The following is a 19,584-nucleotide window of genomic DNA, read 5'->3' as shown; positions in this document are numbered from 1 at the left end:
CGATGATGATTGGGACATGCTTGATGCGAACGTCGCCTGTCGGCAACTGGGCTGCGGACCCGCCCAATCAGTTCCTGCTAACGCTCATTTTGGAACCGCGTCTGGGTCTTTTTGGTTGGATGATGTTCAGTGCAAAGGGACCGAGTCGACTCTGTGGCAGTGCCGAGCAAAGTCGTTGGGAGAACACAACTGTAACCCTGGCGAGGAGGCGTCTGTTATCTGTTCAGGTAGAGATAGATTGATTTTACCTGTTTTATGCAGGCATGATAATTGATTTCGAATAAGAAATGGCAGGTAAGGAAACTAATGCATCATCACGGTGAGGGACTGAAGTTTCGCTGTCCGTCGCCCTTTGGGTTGCAACGAGTTACGAATATAAATTTGGAGAAAGGAAAATATGTTCGATTATGGAAGACCTTTTCATTCCGACTCTATGGCTGGGATTTTCCCTTACGTGGACTAGGCACACCTCAATTATCCTGTCCATCAAATTGAGTGGGAAGGAAACCGTGGGGGTTGAAGGTGAAAAGCCCTGTCTATGAAACAAAAGGAAACGACTCGCCCTTTGGTGCCGGTGCAGCTGCTAGTTGTAAACTGCCGACCCCTGGAGTAAAATTGAACATGGGTCGGGACGCAGAACAAGCGGTATCGCATTGGTCGCCCGCTGGATATTCATTTCCAGTGACTTCATATCATGATAGTATCACAGTGGGTACAGCACAGGAGGAAGCCATTCGGCCCATCGTGCCGGTGAAGGCTGTTCGAAAGATCTAACCAATTAGTCCCATTCCCCTGCTCTTCCCCCATTAGCCCTGTCATTTTTCCCGCTTGAAATATTTACCAAATCCCCTTGAATATAACTGATTTTCAGGGATGTCGAATAACAGTGGGAAATTCCGATTCTGCCTTCCGATTTTGCGTTCCCTCCCGAGTCTAATTTCACAACGTCGACTCTAATCTATGTTCGGCGCCTTTTGCAGCATTCTCTGAGATTCCTCCCTTTCGAACGTGTCTACAATTGTATTCCCAGTAATTTAAATGCATTCATTTGTTTTAACTCCCTCAGGACAACTTGAAGTCAGACTAGTGAATGGAGAAAGGCCATGTTCAGGACGAGTGGAGATCTATTACAATCGCGGGTGGGGAACCGTGTGTGACGATGATTGGGATGTATTCGACGCTGAAGTTGTCTGTGCACAGCTGCATTGCGGGTTTGCTGAATCCGCACCTGGAAAGGCCCAGTTTGGGGAAGGGAACTCCTCTATTTGGCTGGATTCTGTTCAATGCAACGGGTCGGAGAGCAACCTTTGGCAGTGTAAATCAAAGGCCCTGGGTCAGCACAACTGCAATCACCAGGAGGACGCGTCGGTCGTTTGCTCAGGTACATAACACGTCGTTTTTTGATTCAAGGAGAAAAACTTAACGAAAACAAAGATAGAAAGAAAGAAAGAAGGAAAGAAAGAGAGAAAGAAAGAAGGAAAGAGAGAAAGAAAGAAAGAAAGGAAGATGGAAAGGAAGAAGAAAGGTCGGAAGGAAAGTAAGAAAGGTACAAAGAAAGAAAGTTAGAACGAAAGAACGGTAGAAAGAAAGAAGGAAACAAATAAAGGAAGAAAGAAAGAAGGAAGGAAGGAAAGAAAGAGAATGAGAGAAGGAAGGAAAGAAATAAAGAAAGGAGGAACGAAAGGAAGAAAGGGAGAAGGAATGAAAGAAGGAAAGAGAGAAATTAAGAAAGAAATGAAGAATAAAGAAGGAAAGTAAAAAGGAAAGAAAGAAGTAAATAAAGAAGGACAGGAAGAAAGCAAGAAGGGAAGGAAAGAAGAAAGAAAGAAGGAAAGAAAGGGGGAAGGAATGAAATAAGGAAGTAAATAAAGAAAGAAGGAAAGAATGAATGAAAGAAAGAAAGCAAGAAGGAAAGAAAGGGGGAAGAAAGGAAATAAGGGAGCAAAGAAAGAAAGAAAGAAGGAAAGAATGAATGAAAGAAAGAAAGCAAGAAGGAAAGAAAGAAGGAAAGAATGATAAGATGTGAAGAAGCAAAGAAAGAAGGAAACAAAGAAAGAAAGAAAGAAAGAAAGGCATGAAGGGAAGAGAGGAAGAAGGAAAGAAGGAAAGAAAGAAAGGCAGAAGGAAGGATATAAGGAAGGGAATGAAGAATAAAGAAATAAAGAAGGAAAGGAAGAAGGAAGAAGGAAAGGAAGAAAGAAGGAAGGAAAGTAAGAATGGAAGAAAGAAGGAAAGAAAGAAAGGAAGAATGAAGGAAAGAAAGAAGAAAGGTCGGAAGAAAAGTAGGAAGGAGGATGGGAGGAAGGACAGGACAAAGAAAAGTATAAAGAAAGAAAGTTAGAACGAAAGAACGGTAGAAAGAAAGAAGGAAAGAAATAAAGAAAGAGATAAAGAAAAAGAAAAGCAGTATAGATAGAAGATGACCTCTCTAAAGTACAATTTCCAATAATTTCCGGCACAATAATTGTTTTTTTTTTCAAATTTCTTTTAATGTCGGCAAAATTATGGGCTACTTCACAGGGCAAAAAAAGACAAATGATTTCAATGAATCTGAAATTCATCTGCTTTTTGTGAAGTTGGATCAGGGAGATAATTTGTTGATCATACCGGAAAAACTCCTTTCTTTTCTTGGAGTGTTAAAACGAGACATTTAGCTTCCACCAGAACAGGGGAGAAGCGAATTGACCAACTCCAGCTATCCTGGAGTACTGCGCTTGGGTGCTGGATTATGCAGCTAAATTATGGTGTGATGGTCACATCATAAACTATTAGAGATAACAGTGCTTCCATGGCAGCCCAAGTGACGAATATTCGTATAGGGGTAAGAGTTCCCGTTTGCTGCCGACTGACACATTCTCTAATTGCACATCAGGAAATTGCTGTACAATTTACATATACAACCTCCTCAGTAAAATTAAGCATTGACGATGAATTGCAAGGAATTTAAAAGGACCATTCGGGTACAAAACGGAGGAATAACGATATGGTGCACCTTTCGGGATAGTGAGGGAACGGTTTGGGTGCGCTGCTCCTGTTCGGTGATGAAGAAGAGTGGGAAAGCAAAATCGGAACTGTGTTTGTCCATTTTCAATTGAAATTCAGAGTGTGAATAAAACATATAAAATTCTTACAGGGCAACCCTGGATGCAGGGAGGATGTTTCACCTGGTTGGGGAGTCCAGAACGAGGGGTTCACAGTCTCAGGATATGGGGTAGGACATTTAGGACTGAGATGAGGAGAAATGTCTTCACTCAGAGGGTGGTGAACCTGTGGAATTCTCTACCACAGAAGGCAGTGGAGGCCAAGTCACTGAATATATTTAAGAAGGAGCTAGATAGATTTCTGGACACAAAAGGCATCAAGGGGTATGGGGAGAGAACGGGAATATGATATTGAGATAGAGGATCAGCCATGATCATATTGAATGGCGGACCAGGCTGGAAGGGCCGAATGGCCTACTCCTGCTCCTATTTTCTATGTTTCGATGTGATCTTTTGACATTCACGATGCGTGTTGAATTGGAGATGAACAGAAGAGAATAGAACAGGAACTTGTCGTTACAAGTGACCCAAAATCAATTTGAATGCATTGCTGCCTCCATATAATGAAATTTAGGATCCGCTCAATTATAGTTCCTGGTTCGTAGTTAACGTGAGTTTTGAACGTTTGATTACAGATCGACCATTAAAGCCCATTCTCTCACTGGAAACGGAATCCAGTATCTTTCTAAAAGGAGACACGGTGAGGATGACATGCAGGGCTTTGAGTTTGTACACCGGGAGCACCTTTTATTTGACGAAAGTTGGTGAAGTTTATCCCATTGCATCCCGAACTGCCCCAGAAGGAACTTACAGCATCAACTTCACCATCAAGGATGCAGACGTTAGCAAGGATGGTGACTACACGTGTCACTATCAAACAGGGAAATCAGGAAGACTTGTGAACTCAACCAGCAGCGATTCAGTGTATGCAAACGTAAGAGGTAGGCAAGAATAAGCCAATGGTATCTCTGGTCCATGAGAGAATGGTAATCGCATTCTCTCTCTCTCTTTCTCTCTCTCAGCTGTTGTTCATTTGGAAGCAATCTCGCCTCTGGGGTTATCTAAGAGTAATGGGTACAAATCCAAAACTGAGATGCTTGAGCACAAAATCTAGACTAGCACTCCCAGTGCAGTGCTGAGGGAGCGCTGCAACTTTCGGAAGTTGGTGCCTTTCCGAAGAGGCATTAAACCAAGTTGTAGTTGATGTGAAAGATTTGTCTCAGGTTGATGTAAATTTCGAAGAAAAGCAGCCAGAGTTCTTCCAGGGGTCCTGGCCAACATTTAATCCTCAACCATTAATCAGGAAAAGAGATTATCACATTGTTGTGCGCAAAATGGCTGTCGCATTTCCTTCATTGCAACAATGACTGTACTTCAAAAAGGACATCATTGGCTGGAAACAGATAGGAGTTTTTTTAAACGCAATTTTTTTGTTATTTCTATCTTTCTTTTATTCTTTCTTTCTTTCCTTCTTTATTTTCTTTCTTTCATTCTTTCTTTCTTTTTCTACCTCTCTGAAACGCTTTTAGTTCTTTCTCAGTGAGCAGAGTTGCAGAGATTAACATTGCCGATTTCATGCAGTTTTGGCCCGTTGACCGAGCCTGACATCCCAAGTTAGTTGATGGGTATTTCGAATCGCTGCAAATACTCTTGGAAATAGAAAGTGAGCTCCGTTTATCATGTTGATGTGAGCATAGCATAGTGGTTATGTTCGTGATCTAGTAATCGAATAGGCCTAGTCTACTATTCTAGCATCATGAGTTCAAATCCCGCTGTGGCAACAGGGGAATTTAAATTTAATTAAATAAAATCTGGAATTTAAAAAAAGCTGTTATCAATAATGGTGGCCATGAAACTACCAGGTTGTCGTTAAAACCCACCTCGTTCATTAATGTCCTTAAGTAAAGGAAACCTACCGTCCTTACCTGGTCTATATGTGACTCCAGACCCACAGCAATGTGGTTGATTCCTAATCGCCCTCTGAAATGGTTGAGCAAGCCACTCAGTTGTTCAAGAAGGTGGCTCGCCACCACCTTCTCAAGGGCAATTAGGGATGGACAATCAACGCTGGCCTTGCCAGCGACGCCCACATTCCACGAACGAACAAAAAAAATAGTCACTATTTCCTCCTCTATCGCAAATGAGCACAGTTGTTCCGGGATGAATTGGGCATCAAAGTTAGGCACATAGAAAATAGGAGCAGGAGGAAACCAATCGACCCTTCGAGTCTGCTCCGTCATTCAATATGATCATGGCTGCTCCTTTGTCTCAATATCATATTCCCGCTCTCTCCCCGTACCCCTTGATGCCTTTTGTTTCTAGAAATCTGTCTAGCACCTTCGTATATCTAATCAGTGACTTGGTCTCCTCTTCTGTGGTAGAGAATTCCACAGTTCACCACTCTCTGAGTGAAGAAATGTCTCCTTATCTCAGTCTTAAATGTCCTACCCCCGTATCCTGAGAATGTGACCCCCTCGTTCTGGACGCCCCAGCCAGGGGAACCATCCTCCCTTCATCCAATCTGTCTAACCCTGTCAGAATTTTATATGTTTCAATGACATCCCCTCTCATTCTTCTAAACTCGAGTGAGTACAGGCCCAGTCGACCAAATCTCTCCTCATAAGACAGTCCCTGCCATCCCAGGAATCAGCCTGGTGAACCTTCGCTGCACTCCCTCTATGGCAAGTATATTCTTTCTTAGGTAAGGACATTCAATTACGCCGACTTTCACGCCCAGCTTGCTGACTGGATGTTACACCGAAATTTAAAAGCAGGGTTCATTTGCCTATGCCAGATTATACAAATCGGTCCAAATGGAACGCCAGCAATAAGATCACAGTGGGTGAGCTGATATCCTCTGCGGCTTCAGCTCAGTGTCAGAGCTTCTTGCCTGTGCTGCTACTGTTGCTCCCATTATTATGCAGAACAGTGAAATGTCTATTAAGAAGGTTGCGCCAGCCCCTTCTGGACATATGGAGGGCGGGGACCCGGAAGTAATTAATGTGAACCGCGACTGACAGCTTAAGTATATTGCAATTCTCCATGAGAAAAAAACGTTTTAGAATTAATTGCGCAGAAAATCTCTGTGCTGCTCTTAAATTTTAGGCAACATTCTACACCACCGCTCCTGATGTGAGTACAGGAAAATGGCGTGAGTTAATCTTTTGAATGGGGACAGTCGTGTGTAAATATGAGGCAGAGGGGTTTGACGGTGAACGTTGCAAGTTAATTGTATTACAAAAACAGCGCTATGCTCTCCTTGCTCCGAGGTACGCCGCAAAATTCGACCCATTGTAAACAGGCTAATTGGTAATGAACAAGTTAAGTGAAAAATAATTGGAGATGCTTCAAAGGAGTGGAGCATCCCTCAAATCCAAGGATAGTAATTTATGCTCTTGGCGATAGTGTTAACTCGGATCGACTGCTCGCGATACACCTCGCTCCCATTTTCCATTCTATTGACTTCACTGTGAATAAAATCAGACAGCCCGACGATATCGCTCGTTTTAAACTATCGCCTGGAGTTAAACTTGCCCCCTTCTCCCCGCCAAGGTGTTAAAGGAACGAGGCTGTCATATTTTATACCTGAAGCGGTAAATATTGATCAACGTTTGGTGCTACGTCGACCCAGTCCTTGAAATTAACCTCCTTCACTACAACAACAATGTGTGTTCACATAGCGCCTTTAACGTAGTCTCACATCCCAAGGCACTACACATGAGTTATTCGGACAGGTGACCGAATTCTCGGTCAAAGAGGGAGTTTTTAAGGCGCATCTTAGAGGAGGAGAGAGAGATGGTGAGAGGCGGACTGGTTTCGGGAGGCGAGTCCAGAGCTTAAGACCGAGGCAGTTACTTCCTGTAACAGCCAAATAATTCGTTCCCGATTGGAGGCGAGTCAATCAGCAGTGAGGCAGATAGAAATCGATCCCCTGGTTTCAACTGTCTTTGTGCAGATTTAAAAAAATATTGGTGAATAAGGCATGAGGAAATTATGGAAACATGGGAAACGAAATTGCTCACGACATTATTTTGCTTTTTGTTTAATAAATATGAAGATTGGAACAGGAGTAGGCCATTCAGCCCCTCGAGCCTGTTGCGCCATTCAAATAGATCATGGCTGATCTGCATCTTAACGCCTTCATTCCGTAACATTTAATATCCTTGCCTAACAAAAATCGATCAATCCCAGTTTTTAAATTTTCAATTGACCCCCAGCCTCCACAGCTTTTTGGGGGAGAGAGTTCCAGATTTCCAATCCCCTTTGTGTGAAGAAGTGTTTCATAGCATCAACACTGAATGACCTAGCTCTAAATTTGTGGTTATTCACCGTTCTCTGGACTCCCTCGCCAGAGGCAATAGCGTATCTCTATCTACCCCATGAATTAGTTTAATCATAATAGTGTTTCAATAGACACTTCAACTTTTTTTTAACACTTTCTCCTTTAGATGAGATCGCAATGCGTTTGTTAAACGGGACAGACTCTTGTTCCGGAAGAGTGGAGGTGTACTTTAATAACACTTGGGGAGCAGTTTGCGATGATGCTTGGGACATGCTCGATGCGACCGTTGTTTGTAGGCAACTGGGCTGCGGACCCGCCGAATCGGATCGTGGTAATGCTCATTTTGGAACCGCGTCTGGGCATTTTTGGCTGGATGATGTTCATTGCAAAGGGACCGAGTCGACTTTATGGACGTGTCCAGCAAATTTGGTGGGACAACACAACTGTGGTCCTGGCGAGGAGGCGTCTGTTATTTGTTCAGGTAGAGCTACAGTTTGTTAAAAAATATGATGACGGTATCACAACTCGTTAGAAATATGAACTACAGATAACCACACTAATGTGTTATGGAATTATCGTATATAATCCCACTTAGCAGACATATTTTCCTGGATTTTTTTTATAACTTGAAATTGTAAATTCTGCAAGGCAATTGGCAAATGCTAGTTTTAAAACTTCAAAACCCTGGACAATCATTTGGCAGTCTCGTTGAGCAATGTGGAAAGTTGTGATTTTGTTGTTGCGCTGTAGCATTGGTGATATTAGGACAGGTGACCTAATGCTTGGAAGGGAGAACAGATTCTGCACAGCATGTTCTAGCAAGCAACGTTGAATGGGTTTATTGAATGGATGCATCCAATTTTTAGCTGGACGGGGCGATTCAGAAGGACCTACTTTATTCGCTAGGCATGTGAGAGATCATGGGCCGCTGTGAATATTCAGTTCTGTCTCCGTTACACATTGAAAAAGTGAAGTGGACAATTATTGTCCTCCAAAAAGTGCCACGATGTCCATCCAGGGGAAGAATGTACCGAATTGGCAGATGAATTTCAATATAGATCAATGTGAGGTGGCACGTTTTGTTAGGAAGAATAAGACGGCCACGTAGCCCTTGGGAAATAAGAGTGTAAACGGGGAAGTAGAGCAGCTAGATTCAGGGGTACAGATACACACGTCACCAAAAGTAGCGACGCAGGTTAACAAGACCATAAAAAAGCAAGCCAAGCACTGGCGTTCAATTCTAGAGGGACAGAATTGGAATGCAGAGAAGTTACGCTAAAGTTGTACAGAACCATGGTTCGACCACACTTGAAGCTGATCTGGTCTCCACACTATAAAATGATATGGAGGCACTGGAGAAGGTGCAAATAAGATGTACTGGTAGGAGTGGGACTAACTGGATTGCTCTTGCAAAGAGCTAGCACGGGCTGAACGGGACGAATGGCCTCTTTCTGTGCAGTAACCATTCTATGATTCTATCATACCAGAAATGAGAGGTTATACCTATCAGGAAAGATTGAACAGGCTGGGACTCTTTTCTCTAGAAAAGGGAAGACTGAGAGTCACGTGATAGAGGTCTTTAAGATTTTTATAAGGGTTTGATAGGGTGTTTCCAATTGCGGGAGAGACCAGAACTAGGGGCCATGAACAAAAGATTGACACTAACCAATCCAATATCGAACTCAGGAGAAACATCTTCATCCAGGGAGTGGTGAGAATGTGGAACTCGCTCCCACAAGGAGTAGTTGAGGCGAATAGTGTAGATGCATTTAAGGGGAAGCTGGATAAACACATGAGGGAGAAAGGAATGGAAGATATGTTAATAGGGTGAGATAAAAAGGGAGGGAGGAGGCTCACATGGAGCATAAACACCGGCATGGATCCGTTGGGCCAAATGGCCTGTTTCTGTCCTGTAAATTCCAACTATTTCTTTGCAATTGAACGCCATACCATCGTGCTGATGACTGGGACTTAACTCGACGCGGAATTGTCTGCACGCAGCTGCATTGTGGATTTGCTGAATCCTCCCATGGAAATGCCAATTTTGGGAAAGGGAGCTCATCTATTTGGCTGGCTTCTATAAAATGAGAAGGCCGGGAGACCGACCTGTGGCATTTGCCAATCAAACGACTGGGGTCAGCACAACTGCAATCACAAACAGGATACTTCGGTTGCTTGATCAGGTACACACTGATGCTGCGTGTTTGACAGCGAGAGCAAAACAGACAGAAGGTTAGAAAGAAAGAAAGAAAGTTGCCAAATCTTTCACATCCAATTAATTGTATTTTTTTGCTGTAACCCTGCTTTGGGAAGGGTTGAGATTGGAAAACTATCACCTCTGTTTTTCCCTTTGACAGTGGAATTCAGAGTGTGATCTTTTAACATTCGTGGTACGTATTGAATCGAAAATTATAAGGACAGCGAACAGAACAGCAATGTAGATGATCCGACACAAGATTAAAGATATTTATATACAGTATTCCTATAATGAGGTTTACACTCTGCTCATCGCTGTTCCTGATTCACAGAAAATGTTAATTCTGAATTTCTGATTTCAGGTCGACCATTAAAGCCCATTCTCTCACTGGGAAGGAAATCTGGCCCCTTTCTGAAAGGAGACACCGTAACGATGATGTGCTGGGCTTCGCGTCTTTATGCAGGAGGCACCTTTTATTTGAATAAAGTTGGCGAATCTAAGCCCATTTTGTCGCGAACTGCACCAAAAGGAACTCATAACATCACCTTCACCATCGACGATGTAAATGTTAGCTGGAGTGGAGACTACACGTGTCACTGTCAAACAAGGAATTCAGGATGGCTGATCAACTCAACCAGTAGTGAACCAGTCCATGTACACGTAAGAGGTGAGCGAGATTGTCTATTGAGAGCTAAAATCGTCCCATCGCTATCTCTCTCTCTCTATTTAACCATCTCTGAAATGCTTTTAGTTGTATCTCCGACAGAAAGAGAAAGAGATGCAGAGATTGAACGAGTACAGTTAGCAACTTGATTCATTGTGGATAGGTTCACCTTACCTGACATCTCGAGTTAGTTAATGACTGTTTGAAATTGCTGTGAATACTCTTGTAAAGACAAAGTTAGATCAGTTCGTTCAGGTCATTGTCAGCACTGGTCATTATCTCCAGCTCTATCACAGTTCTGTTGATTTACCTGCAGCGCATGGTCGGATTGGGCATAACAGCAAACATACTTCTGGGATGTATCTGCAGATCCACACACAGCGCTTGGGGAACACATGAAACTTGGATGGGGATGCTAAATGGATAGGATCGCATGGGCCGACGTTTATACGCCCCACTTGATATTCAGTCCTTTTGAAGTCAATGGGGGAAAAGTTGGATAAGGGCCGTTTTTGGGCACGGGTAGCGTGATGCTCTATTACCCCGCGCCCAATGGCCCCTGCGAGTTTCGGCCAGCCGGAGGGCTCACCTGCAAACAGCATTCCATTCAGGATCTTGCACGTGGAATCAATACAATTCGCACTTTCCACCACCAGGGGGAGCTCAATCTCTTAAAGGGAGGATGTTTCTTAGAAATCTCTTAAAGGTAGCTGGTACATGTTATTTCCTGAAAATAACAGTCTACTGTCTGCACGGAGTCTGAACAGATATCAGACATCACACATGTAAAACACAGATGCAGGTCCTATCCCTATGTTTACACACTGATGAGTTATGTTAAAACATTGAATAAAGGTTGCGCACTACTAAATCCCACATCCTCCAGACCTCATCAATGTGCCGATCTGAGTTGGTACTAGGCCTGCGAGAGTGCATGCACCAAGGTTCTCTGCTGATGCACTAGAGGCCTTGGTGCAAGAGGTGGGCAGAAGGAGGGACATCCTATATCCGCTGTGGGGGAGCAAGAGGTCCTCCAGACATATATCCAAAAGGCAGTGGGAGGCAGCGGGGGACGAAATCAATGCCAGGTGAACAGCATCACGAACATTGATGCAGTGGAGGGAGAAGTTCAATGCCTTGACATGAGTGGTCGAGGTGAGTGAGGTGCGTGCGCATCCAAGACGCCATTTTGGATGTCAGCGAGGCCGTGGAGCGCCGAAACAACGGGCGCTACACTGCCCAATTTTGCGCCCAATGTGCCTGAATATCAGACGAGGAGTATAAAGGGCGATATTATACCGCCCGTTTTGCACTACTCTTCAAGCCGAATTTCTACCCCTGGATATTTTACTGACAGGTTGAAGACCATCAATTGTCTAGTTCCGGCGCGCCATTAGTTAATCTGGTTCACGTTAATGAAATAATGGTGTCACAGATTTCGGAATGTTTGCATTACAGAACACAATTTCATGGAAGTATTGATCCGCCTCTGCCTTGCTGCTGTTTTCCTGGTTCTGATTATATTTCTACTTGCGTGGGGATTGACGAAAAAATATCGGCGTAAAGATAAAACCTACAGTAGCACAGGTGAGAGTGTACTGCGGATGTTATTGAACTTAAGACTCTGTGCTTTATTTTATTGTCTTTTTACAATCTTGTAGTGAGATTTGATTAATTAACATGTGCTGTACATTGGGATATATGCGTCCGGTAGTTGTAACAACGATTGTTGTAACATACTAATCGATCCCTTTACTTAAATATATTAATGTCACCGCTTTGAAATTTAAATATATATATATATATATATATATTAGAATTTCCTGGCTGCTTCTCCCACTCCTCCGCCGAACTTCCACCAAAACTACACTGGCAGAGCGGGCGAAGACCTGAGGACATTCTCTGGGCGAAAAGAACAGTAGTCATTTTTGTCTGGCCGATGATTAATGTCTATTTTTGTTTTCACTGCAACAGAAAATTGCAAACGGTTCAACGATCCTGGAAATTACCGGCGATATAATTCAAGTGCAGCAGACAGCCTGCATCGGGAGAGCAGTTTGTAGTTATGGGAAGTGCACACGGAACTGACCCGTATTGAATGATCCAGTTAAATTGCGTGATTCAGAAAGGCGCATACTGTCGAATTGACCGCTGATCCACAATGGAAATCCATAACCAACAGATCAGTCTGCTTAAAACGTCGTCTGTTTCGTTAAAACTTAGCGTTAAATTCTTTGTGTTCAATTTGTAGCATATTTGCTATCATATCTTTGTCATAATTCTGTATGAAGGTACTTCATTATAAATTCCTAGCTCCACATTTAAAATGAGCTCTATGAAAAAATAACACAGTGTGATTGCACCTCCCCTTCAGTGGTGACCCACTAATCCCTTAGTTTTGCCTCTCTAAGTTCCTCAACTTGTACGTCAGAGACTTTCCGATGCTTCCACCAACTCTGCTGCCCCACTTCCCAAGTTACTGCACGTTTTGCTATTCAACTGTAAGTAATCAGGTCAAAGTACTCAATAAAAAAACAACGACAGAATGTATTTCATTGAAAACGGGGGCTGAATCGTTGCATGCGTACCTTTATCCAATTAACCAATACCCTGTAATGCGACTTCCCCTGAAGATTACACTCGGTCTTGATTGGAGTATCTGAGCTCCTCTGCAGTACAGGCCGAGGAAATGAGAGACGCAAAACCGTGGTGCTACAGTACCAAGGGTGAATAGATCGGACTTCAGCGTGACAATTTACATAGAAATGTGCACATTGAAATTTATAATGGGAAAATGTGTGCAGAGACCTAAGTTATATTAATGTATATCAATGCATATTATTACTCGACCTCTCCAGTGTGAGTCATTGAGATGTCCGCCGTGCCCTTGTCCATTTGAATTATGCTTCATAATATTATGCTTTCTTGTTGACTCATAATCTCCAGTACAATGACTTACCATTAAGTGGCAGGAATGAAAATGGTAAATATAATGAAATAAAGCATATTTCGCATATTATTTTCAGTTCAAACAAATACAAAAAGAACCAAACGTACATAGTCAGAATGACAAATCAATAAAACCAATTATAATAACGATTAAATGAGAAAGCGAGTTTATGCTGACAAGCTATTTATTAATGAATCAATTATTACACAAGCAACAGTAAAACTCCATTCAGAGAATAAAAAACACGCCAGAAATATTTCGGCATCTATTCGCAGACATGAGGTAGCCTTTGGATGGCGGATGCAATGGTTTGGGGGGGAATGGCCTGCAGAATGTGGGGTGAAATCGGCGGTGGAGCAATACAAGCGATAGAGCACAGGCAGATCGATTTACATCTCACCAAGGAAACGAAGCTCGGGCGTTGTGTAAAACGGGCGGCCCATCCGTTGTCGCCCGTGTTATCGCGAAAGAGAGAACATTTTTGGTGGGCGAACAAAAGTAGGAGCAAGGAGAAATCAATATCCTGACACAGCTAACCATGATACGAAAAACATTTTTTAAGACATTCAGGGGCACTGTAATCCCGGAAGAATATTAACAGGGAATTGGGGCTGAGGTGCTGCCTGAATCGTGCCGCTGTGTGTCTAAGTGTAGGAATCAGTGGCTTTTGGAGTTCCATCTAGTGATAGAAATGTGCAGTTGCAGGTATTGAATGTGATGTGGCGATGCCAGTGATGGACTGGGGTGGACAAATGTAAGGAGTCTTGCAACACCAGGTTATAGTCCAACAGCTTTATTTGAAATCACAAGCTTTCGGATGTGGCTGATCTCCACTTTCTCGCCCAATCCCCATATCCCTTGATTCAATTAGCGTCCACAAATCCATCAGTCTCATCCTTGAATATACTCAACGACTGAGCATCCACAGCCCTCGAGGGTAGAGAATTCACAACCCTCTGAGTGAAGAAATTCCTTCTCGTCTACGTCTTGAATGGCCGACCCATTATCCTGAGACTATGTCCCCTAGTTCTGGACTCTCCAGCCAGGGGAAACAGCCTCTCAGCATCTAACCTGTCAAGCCCCCTCCAGTATCTACAATGAAATCACCTCTCATTCTTCTAAACTCAAGAGAGTACAGGCCCATTCTACTAAATCTCTCCTCATAGGACAACCCACTCATTCCAGGAATCAATCTAATGAACCTTCGTTGCTCTGCCACTCAGGCAAGCATATCCTTCCATAGATAAGGAGATCAAAACTGTACACAACATTCCAGGTTTAGTCTCACCAAAGCCCTACACAATTGTGGTGCGACTTCCTTAATCTTGTTGGCTATACCAGTCAGATGGAGGTAGGTACAAATTTGTAATTTTAATGTATTAGTTTCCCTAAGATTACAGCTGTCCGTGGAAGGAGGGCCTACCTAAGAGCTGAGGATCCAGGAGTGAAGAGATATCACACCTACTGACGATCGCTCACCACTTTGGCCACAGTAGGGAGCGGATATCGCACCACCCCCATTCTGTACATAAGAACATAAGAACATAAGAAATTGGAGCAGGAGTAGGCCAATCGGCCCCTCGAGCCTGCTCCGCCATTCAATAAGATCATGGCTGATCTGATCCCAACCACAAATCTAAAGAACACAAGAAGTCGGAGCAGGACCCGGCCACATAGCCCCTGGGCCCTCTCCGCCACCCACAGGGCATTGACCGATCCGAACTCAGCTTCATGTCCAATTTCCTGCCCGCTCCCCATAACCCCTAATTCCCTTTACTTCTAGGAAACTGTCTATTTCTGTTTTAAATTTATCTAATGATGAAGCTGGGTTAAGACCATCATCTCACTGGAAGGCGAGGCAACCATTCCCACTGCGGCAACTCATAATGATAAGATTATATAGGTTCCTGGGTTAAATGCTCAAAGCTGCTAATATATTAGCGGTAAGATGAACTCACAATACAGGACGCCGAATGCTGTCTTGAGCCAGCTACATAATGACTCTAATCATAAACTAATCTAGCCAATTGGTGTCAATATAGGACACTGGTGTAAACGAGCAAATTGGAACCAGACAACTAATTAATGTGGAATTACCATGACATAAATAAATTGCCTTTGTAACCTTCTTTACTGGATCTGGCAGTTAACTCTATCTCGTAATAATTTGCATACATTATGTCTACTGATTAAATGCTGTTATTAAGGACACGAGGATAATGAAGATACTTTAATTCATGACTATATGGTCTGTATTCTCCTCTCAGAATGTTGTCAAGAAAGGGTTCGTTCCTTCACTGTGTACTCAGTTCCAACACTGCAAGGTAGTGGACAGGTAAGAAAATAATCAGAAAGGCTAATGGAATGCTGGCCTTTATTTCAAGGGGGTTGAAAAACAAAGGCGTTTAAGTTATGCATCAGTTTTACAGCCTTGGTTAGATCCCACCTGGAGTATTGCGTTCAGTTCTGGGCACCGCATCTCAGAAAGGAAATATTGGCCTTGGACGGGTCGCAGTGCAGAATCACCAGAATGATACCGGGGCTAAAAGGATTGCATTATGAATACAGGTTACCTAAACATGGGTTGTATTCCCTTGAGCTTAGAAGGTAAAGGGGTCGATTTAGACAATGTATTTAAAAGGATCAGAGGAATCGATAAGGTGTATACAGATAATCGATTTCCCCTGGTGGAGAGATCCAGAATAAATCGAAACAATCTTAAAATTCGAGTTAAATCGTTCAGGAGTAACATCAGGAAATACTTTTTTCACAATAAGAGCAGTGGAAACTCATAAGTCGCTCCCACAGAACATACAAACTAAGTGCAGGAGTAGGCCACTCGGCCCCTCGCACCTGCTCTGCCATTTGATAAGACCATGGCTGATCTGATTACGACCTCAAATCTACTTTCCCGTCTACCTACTATAACTTTTGACCTCCTTGTTAATCAGGGCTCTCTCTAACTCAACCTTAAAAATATTCAATGACCATGCCTTCACCGCTCTCTGGGAAGGGAGTTCCACAGACTCACGACCCTCGGAGAGAAAAAAAATCTCCTCATCTCCGCTTAAATGGGACACCCCTTATTTTTAAACCGTGGCCCCCTAGTTCTAATCCCTCCCACAAGGGGAAACATCCCCTCAACATTTACCGCTTCTAGTCCCCTCAGGATCTTATATATTTCAATAAGATCACCTCTCATTCTTCTAAACTCCAGTGTATACAGGCCCAAATTGTCCAACCTTTCCTCATAAGATAACCCCCTCATCCCAGGAATCAGTCGAGTGAACCTTCTCTGAACCACCTCGAAAGCAATTATGAGGTAAAAGCTAAAGAATTCCAGTTCCCCTTTTTTGTAACATACAATTTCTTCATCTTCCCGTTTATTGGCGAAACTTTTAACTTCGGTGACGGAGTAAAACGCCCGTTCTACCGCCAAATTTTCCTTTCAATTGACTTCAATGGATAATCTAGCTTTCCGCTTAAACACCTTGCCTGAATTTTCTTTGCATTGAAGTCACAGGTAAGGATAATCAACTGCCAATATAATCAAAAATTACCTTTTTTTTCTTTCACATGACGATCGAATTGCTTCATATTCCAAGCTTTTCCTGAAATCTTCCAGAATTTGAATTCAGAATGGACAATTGGGCCTCCCATGTTATGAATTCAAATTAAAACGTTAGACATTAGAATATCTTCTGAGTTTGGAGTTTAAATCTTACATTAACAACAATAATGAGAAAGATTTCATCTGCTTTTATTGCAAGAAGTCACAAGTTAGGATAACCTGACCAGCAATCGGTATTCAACTAACTGTATCTGACTGTGACGAATAATATTAATACAGCATTAGTATGTTTGTATTTTCAAAAGGCATTCAATAAGTTGCCACATAAAAGGTTGTTACACAAGGTAAGGTCTCATAGGGTTGGGCGTAATATATTAGCATAGATAGAGGATTTATTAACGGACAGGAAACAGAGTGTAAGGATAAACGGGTCATTTTCAGGTTGGCAGGCTGTAACTAGTGGGATGCCGCATGGATCAGTGCTTGGACCTCAGCTATTTACAATCTATATTAATGAATTAGATGAAGGGACCGAGTGTAATTTATCCAAGTTTGCTGACGATACAAGCAAAAGCTTGATGCGTAATCTAATTGACGTGTTTAAAATGATAAAACATTCGATAGGGTAGATAAGGAGAAACTACTCCATCTGGTGGGCAAATCCAAAACAAAGGAGCAAAATCGGAAAATTAGGGCCATTTCGGAGCGAAATCAAGAACCACTTTTTAACTCAAAGGGTTCTAGAAATCTGGAACTTTCTCCTCTAATAGACTGCGGATGTTGGGTCAATTGGAATTGTCAAGGATGAGATCGATATGTTTTTGTTAGGTGAGGGTATCATGGAAAATTGATCAAAGGCGGGTAAATGGAGTTGAGGTGCTGATCACCCGTGATGTAATAGAATGGCGGTGATTGCAGGAGGGGCAGAATGGCCGACTCCTCATCCTATGTTTCAACCAACATCGTCAGAACAAATGATATCGGCATGGATCTCATTTGTTATTTGCGGCTGCTTGCACAAGAATTAAACTTGAAAAATAATTTCATGGACTGAAAGTATTTGCAGACGTCTTGCAGATGTGGGAAAAGCACGGTTTGTAAATCTAAGTTCTTTCTTCCTTAAAGCTGAGAAGCTCCAACAATTGAGAATAAGAGAAATAGGCTCTAAGTTTCTTCTCCGTGTCACCCACTGTGTTTTGTCCTCTTCTCGACTCTTGTCATCTGACCCCCATCGACCTCTCCACTCACTGTACACAGTTTCACCTTCATCCATCTCCCTCTTGTATCACTCACTCTCACCTTTATCAATCTCCCTCTTGTATCACTCACTCTCACCTTTATCAATCTCCCTCTGTATCACTCACTCTCACCTTTATCAATCTCCCTCTTGTATCACTCACTCTCACCTTTATCAATCTCCCTCTGTATTGACTCACTCTCACCTTTATCAATCTCCCTCTTGTATCACTCACTCTCACCTTTATCAATCTCCCTCTGTATCACTCACTCTCACCTTTATCCATCTCCCTCTGTATCACTCACGCTCAACTTTATCTATTGTCCTCTGTATTACTCACCTTTATCCATCTCCCTCTGTATCACTCACTCTCACCTTTATCAATCTCCTTCTTGTATCACTCACTCTCACCTTTATCAATCTCCCTCTGTATCACTCACTCTCACCTTTATCCATCTCCCTCTGTATCACTCACTCTCACCTTTATCTATTGTCCTCTGTATTACTCACCTTTATCCATCTCCCTCTGTATCACTCACTCTCACCTTTATCAATCTCCCTCTGTATCACTCACTCTCACCTTTATCCATCTCCCTCTGTATCACTCACTCTCACCTTTATCTATTGTCCTCTGTATTACTCACCTTTATCCATCTCCCTCTGTATCACTCATCTCACCTTTATCCATCTCCCTCTGCATCACTCAATCTCACTTTCATCCACCTCCCTCTGTATCACTCATCTCACCTTTATCCATCTCCCTCTGCCTCACTCACTCTCACCTTTATCCACCTCCCTCTGTATCACTCACTCTCACCTTTATCCACCTCCCTCTGTTTCACTCACTCTCACCTTTATCAATCTCCCTCTGTATCACTCACTCTCACCTTTATCAATCTCCCTCTGTATCACTCACTCTCACCTTCATCCATCTCCCTCTGTATCACTCACTCTCACCTTTATCTATTGTCCTCTGTATTACTCACCTTTATCAATCTCCCTCTGTTTCACTCACTCTCACCTTTATCAATCTCCCTCTGTATCACTCACTCTCACCTTTATCTATTGTCCTCTGTATTACTCACCTTTATCAATCTCCCTCTGTATCAATCACTCTCACCTTTATCCATCTCCCTCTGTATCACTCACTCTCACCTTTATCTATCGTCCTCTGTATTACTCACACCTTTATCCATCTCCCTCTGTATCACTCACACCTTTATCCATCTCCCTCTGTATCACTCACGCTCACCTTTATCAATCTCCCTCTGTATCACTGACTATCACCTTTATCAATCTCCCTCTGTATCACTGACTCTCACCTTTATCAATCTCCCTCTGTATCACTCACTCTCACCTTTATCTATCGTCCTCTGTATTACTCACACCTTGATCCATCTCCCTCTGTATCACTCACTCTCACCTTTATCTATTGTCCTCTGTATTACTCACCTTTATCAATCTCCCTCTGTATCAATCACTCTCACCTTTATCAATCTCCCTCCGTATCACTCACTCTCACCTTTATCAATCTCCCTCTGTATCACTCACTCTCACCTTTATCTATTGTCCTCTGTATTACTCACCTTTATCAATCTCCCTCTGTATCAATCACTCTCACCTTTATCCATCTCCCTCTGTA

General features: G+C 42.8%; 1 protein-coding gene across 1 annotated transcript; it reads left to right on the top strand.

Moving 5' to 3' along the window:
- Nucleotides 1–287: 287 nt before the first annotated feature.
- On the top strand, nt 288–10,333 carry LOC137316672 (scavenger receptor cysteine-rich type 1 protein M130-like). Its single transcript, XM_067980518.1, has 5 exons — nt 288–294; nt 1,067–1,381; nt 3,677–3,982; nt 7,490–7,804; nt 9,882–10,333. Exons 1-5 carry the CDS (start codon nt 288–290, stop codon nt 10,331–10,333), a joined length of 1,395 nt encoding a protein of 464 aa, XP_067836619.1.
- The last annotated feature ends 9,251 nt before the right edge of the window (nt 10,334–19,584 follow it).

The sequence above is a fragment of the Heptranchias perlo genome, unplaced genomic scaffold, assembly GCF_035084215.1.
Source record: "Heptranchias perlo isolate sHepPer1 unplaced genomic scaffold, sHepPer1.hap1 HAP1_SCAFFOLD_60, whole genome shotgun sequence".
Lineage (NCBI taxonomy): Eukaryota > Metazoa > Chordata > Chondrichthyes > Hexanchiformes > Hexanchidae > Heptranchias > Heptranchias perlo.
This window is presented reverse-complemented; position numbering and strand designations above follow the sequence as displayed.

Coding starts and splice junctions, on each gene's coding strand:
- LOC137316672 (XM_067980518.1), top strand. Junction 1,382..3,676: donor CGCGTCGGTCGTTTGCTCAG/GTACATAACACG, acceptor GTTTGATTACAG/ATCGACCATTAAAGCCCATT. Junction 7,805..9,881: donor GGCGTCTGTTATTTGTTCAG/GTAGAGCTACAG, acceptor TTCTGATTTCAG/GTCGACCATTAAAGCCCATT.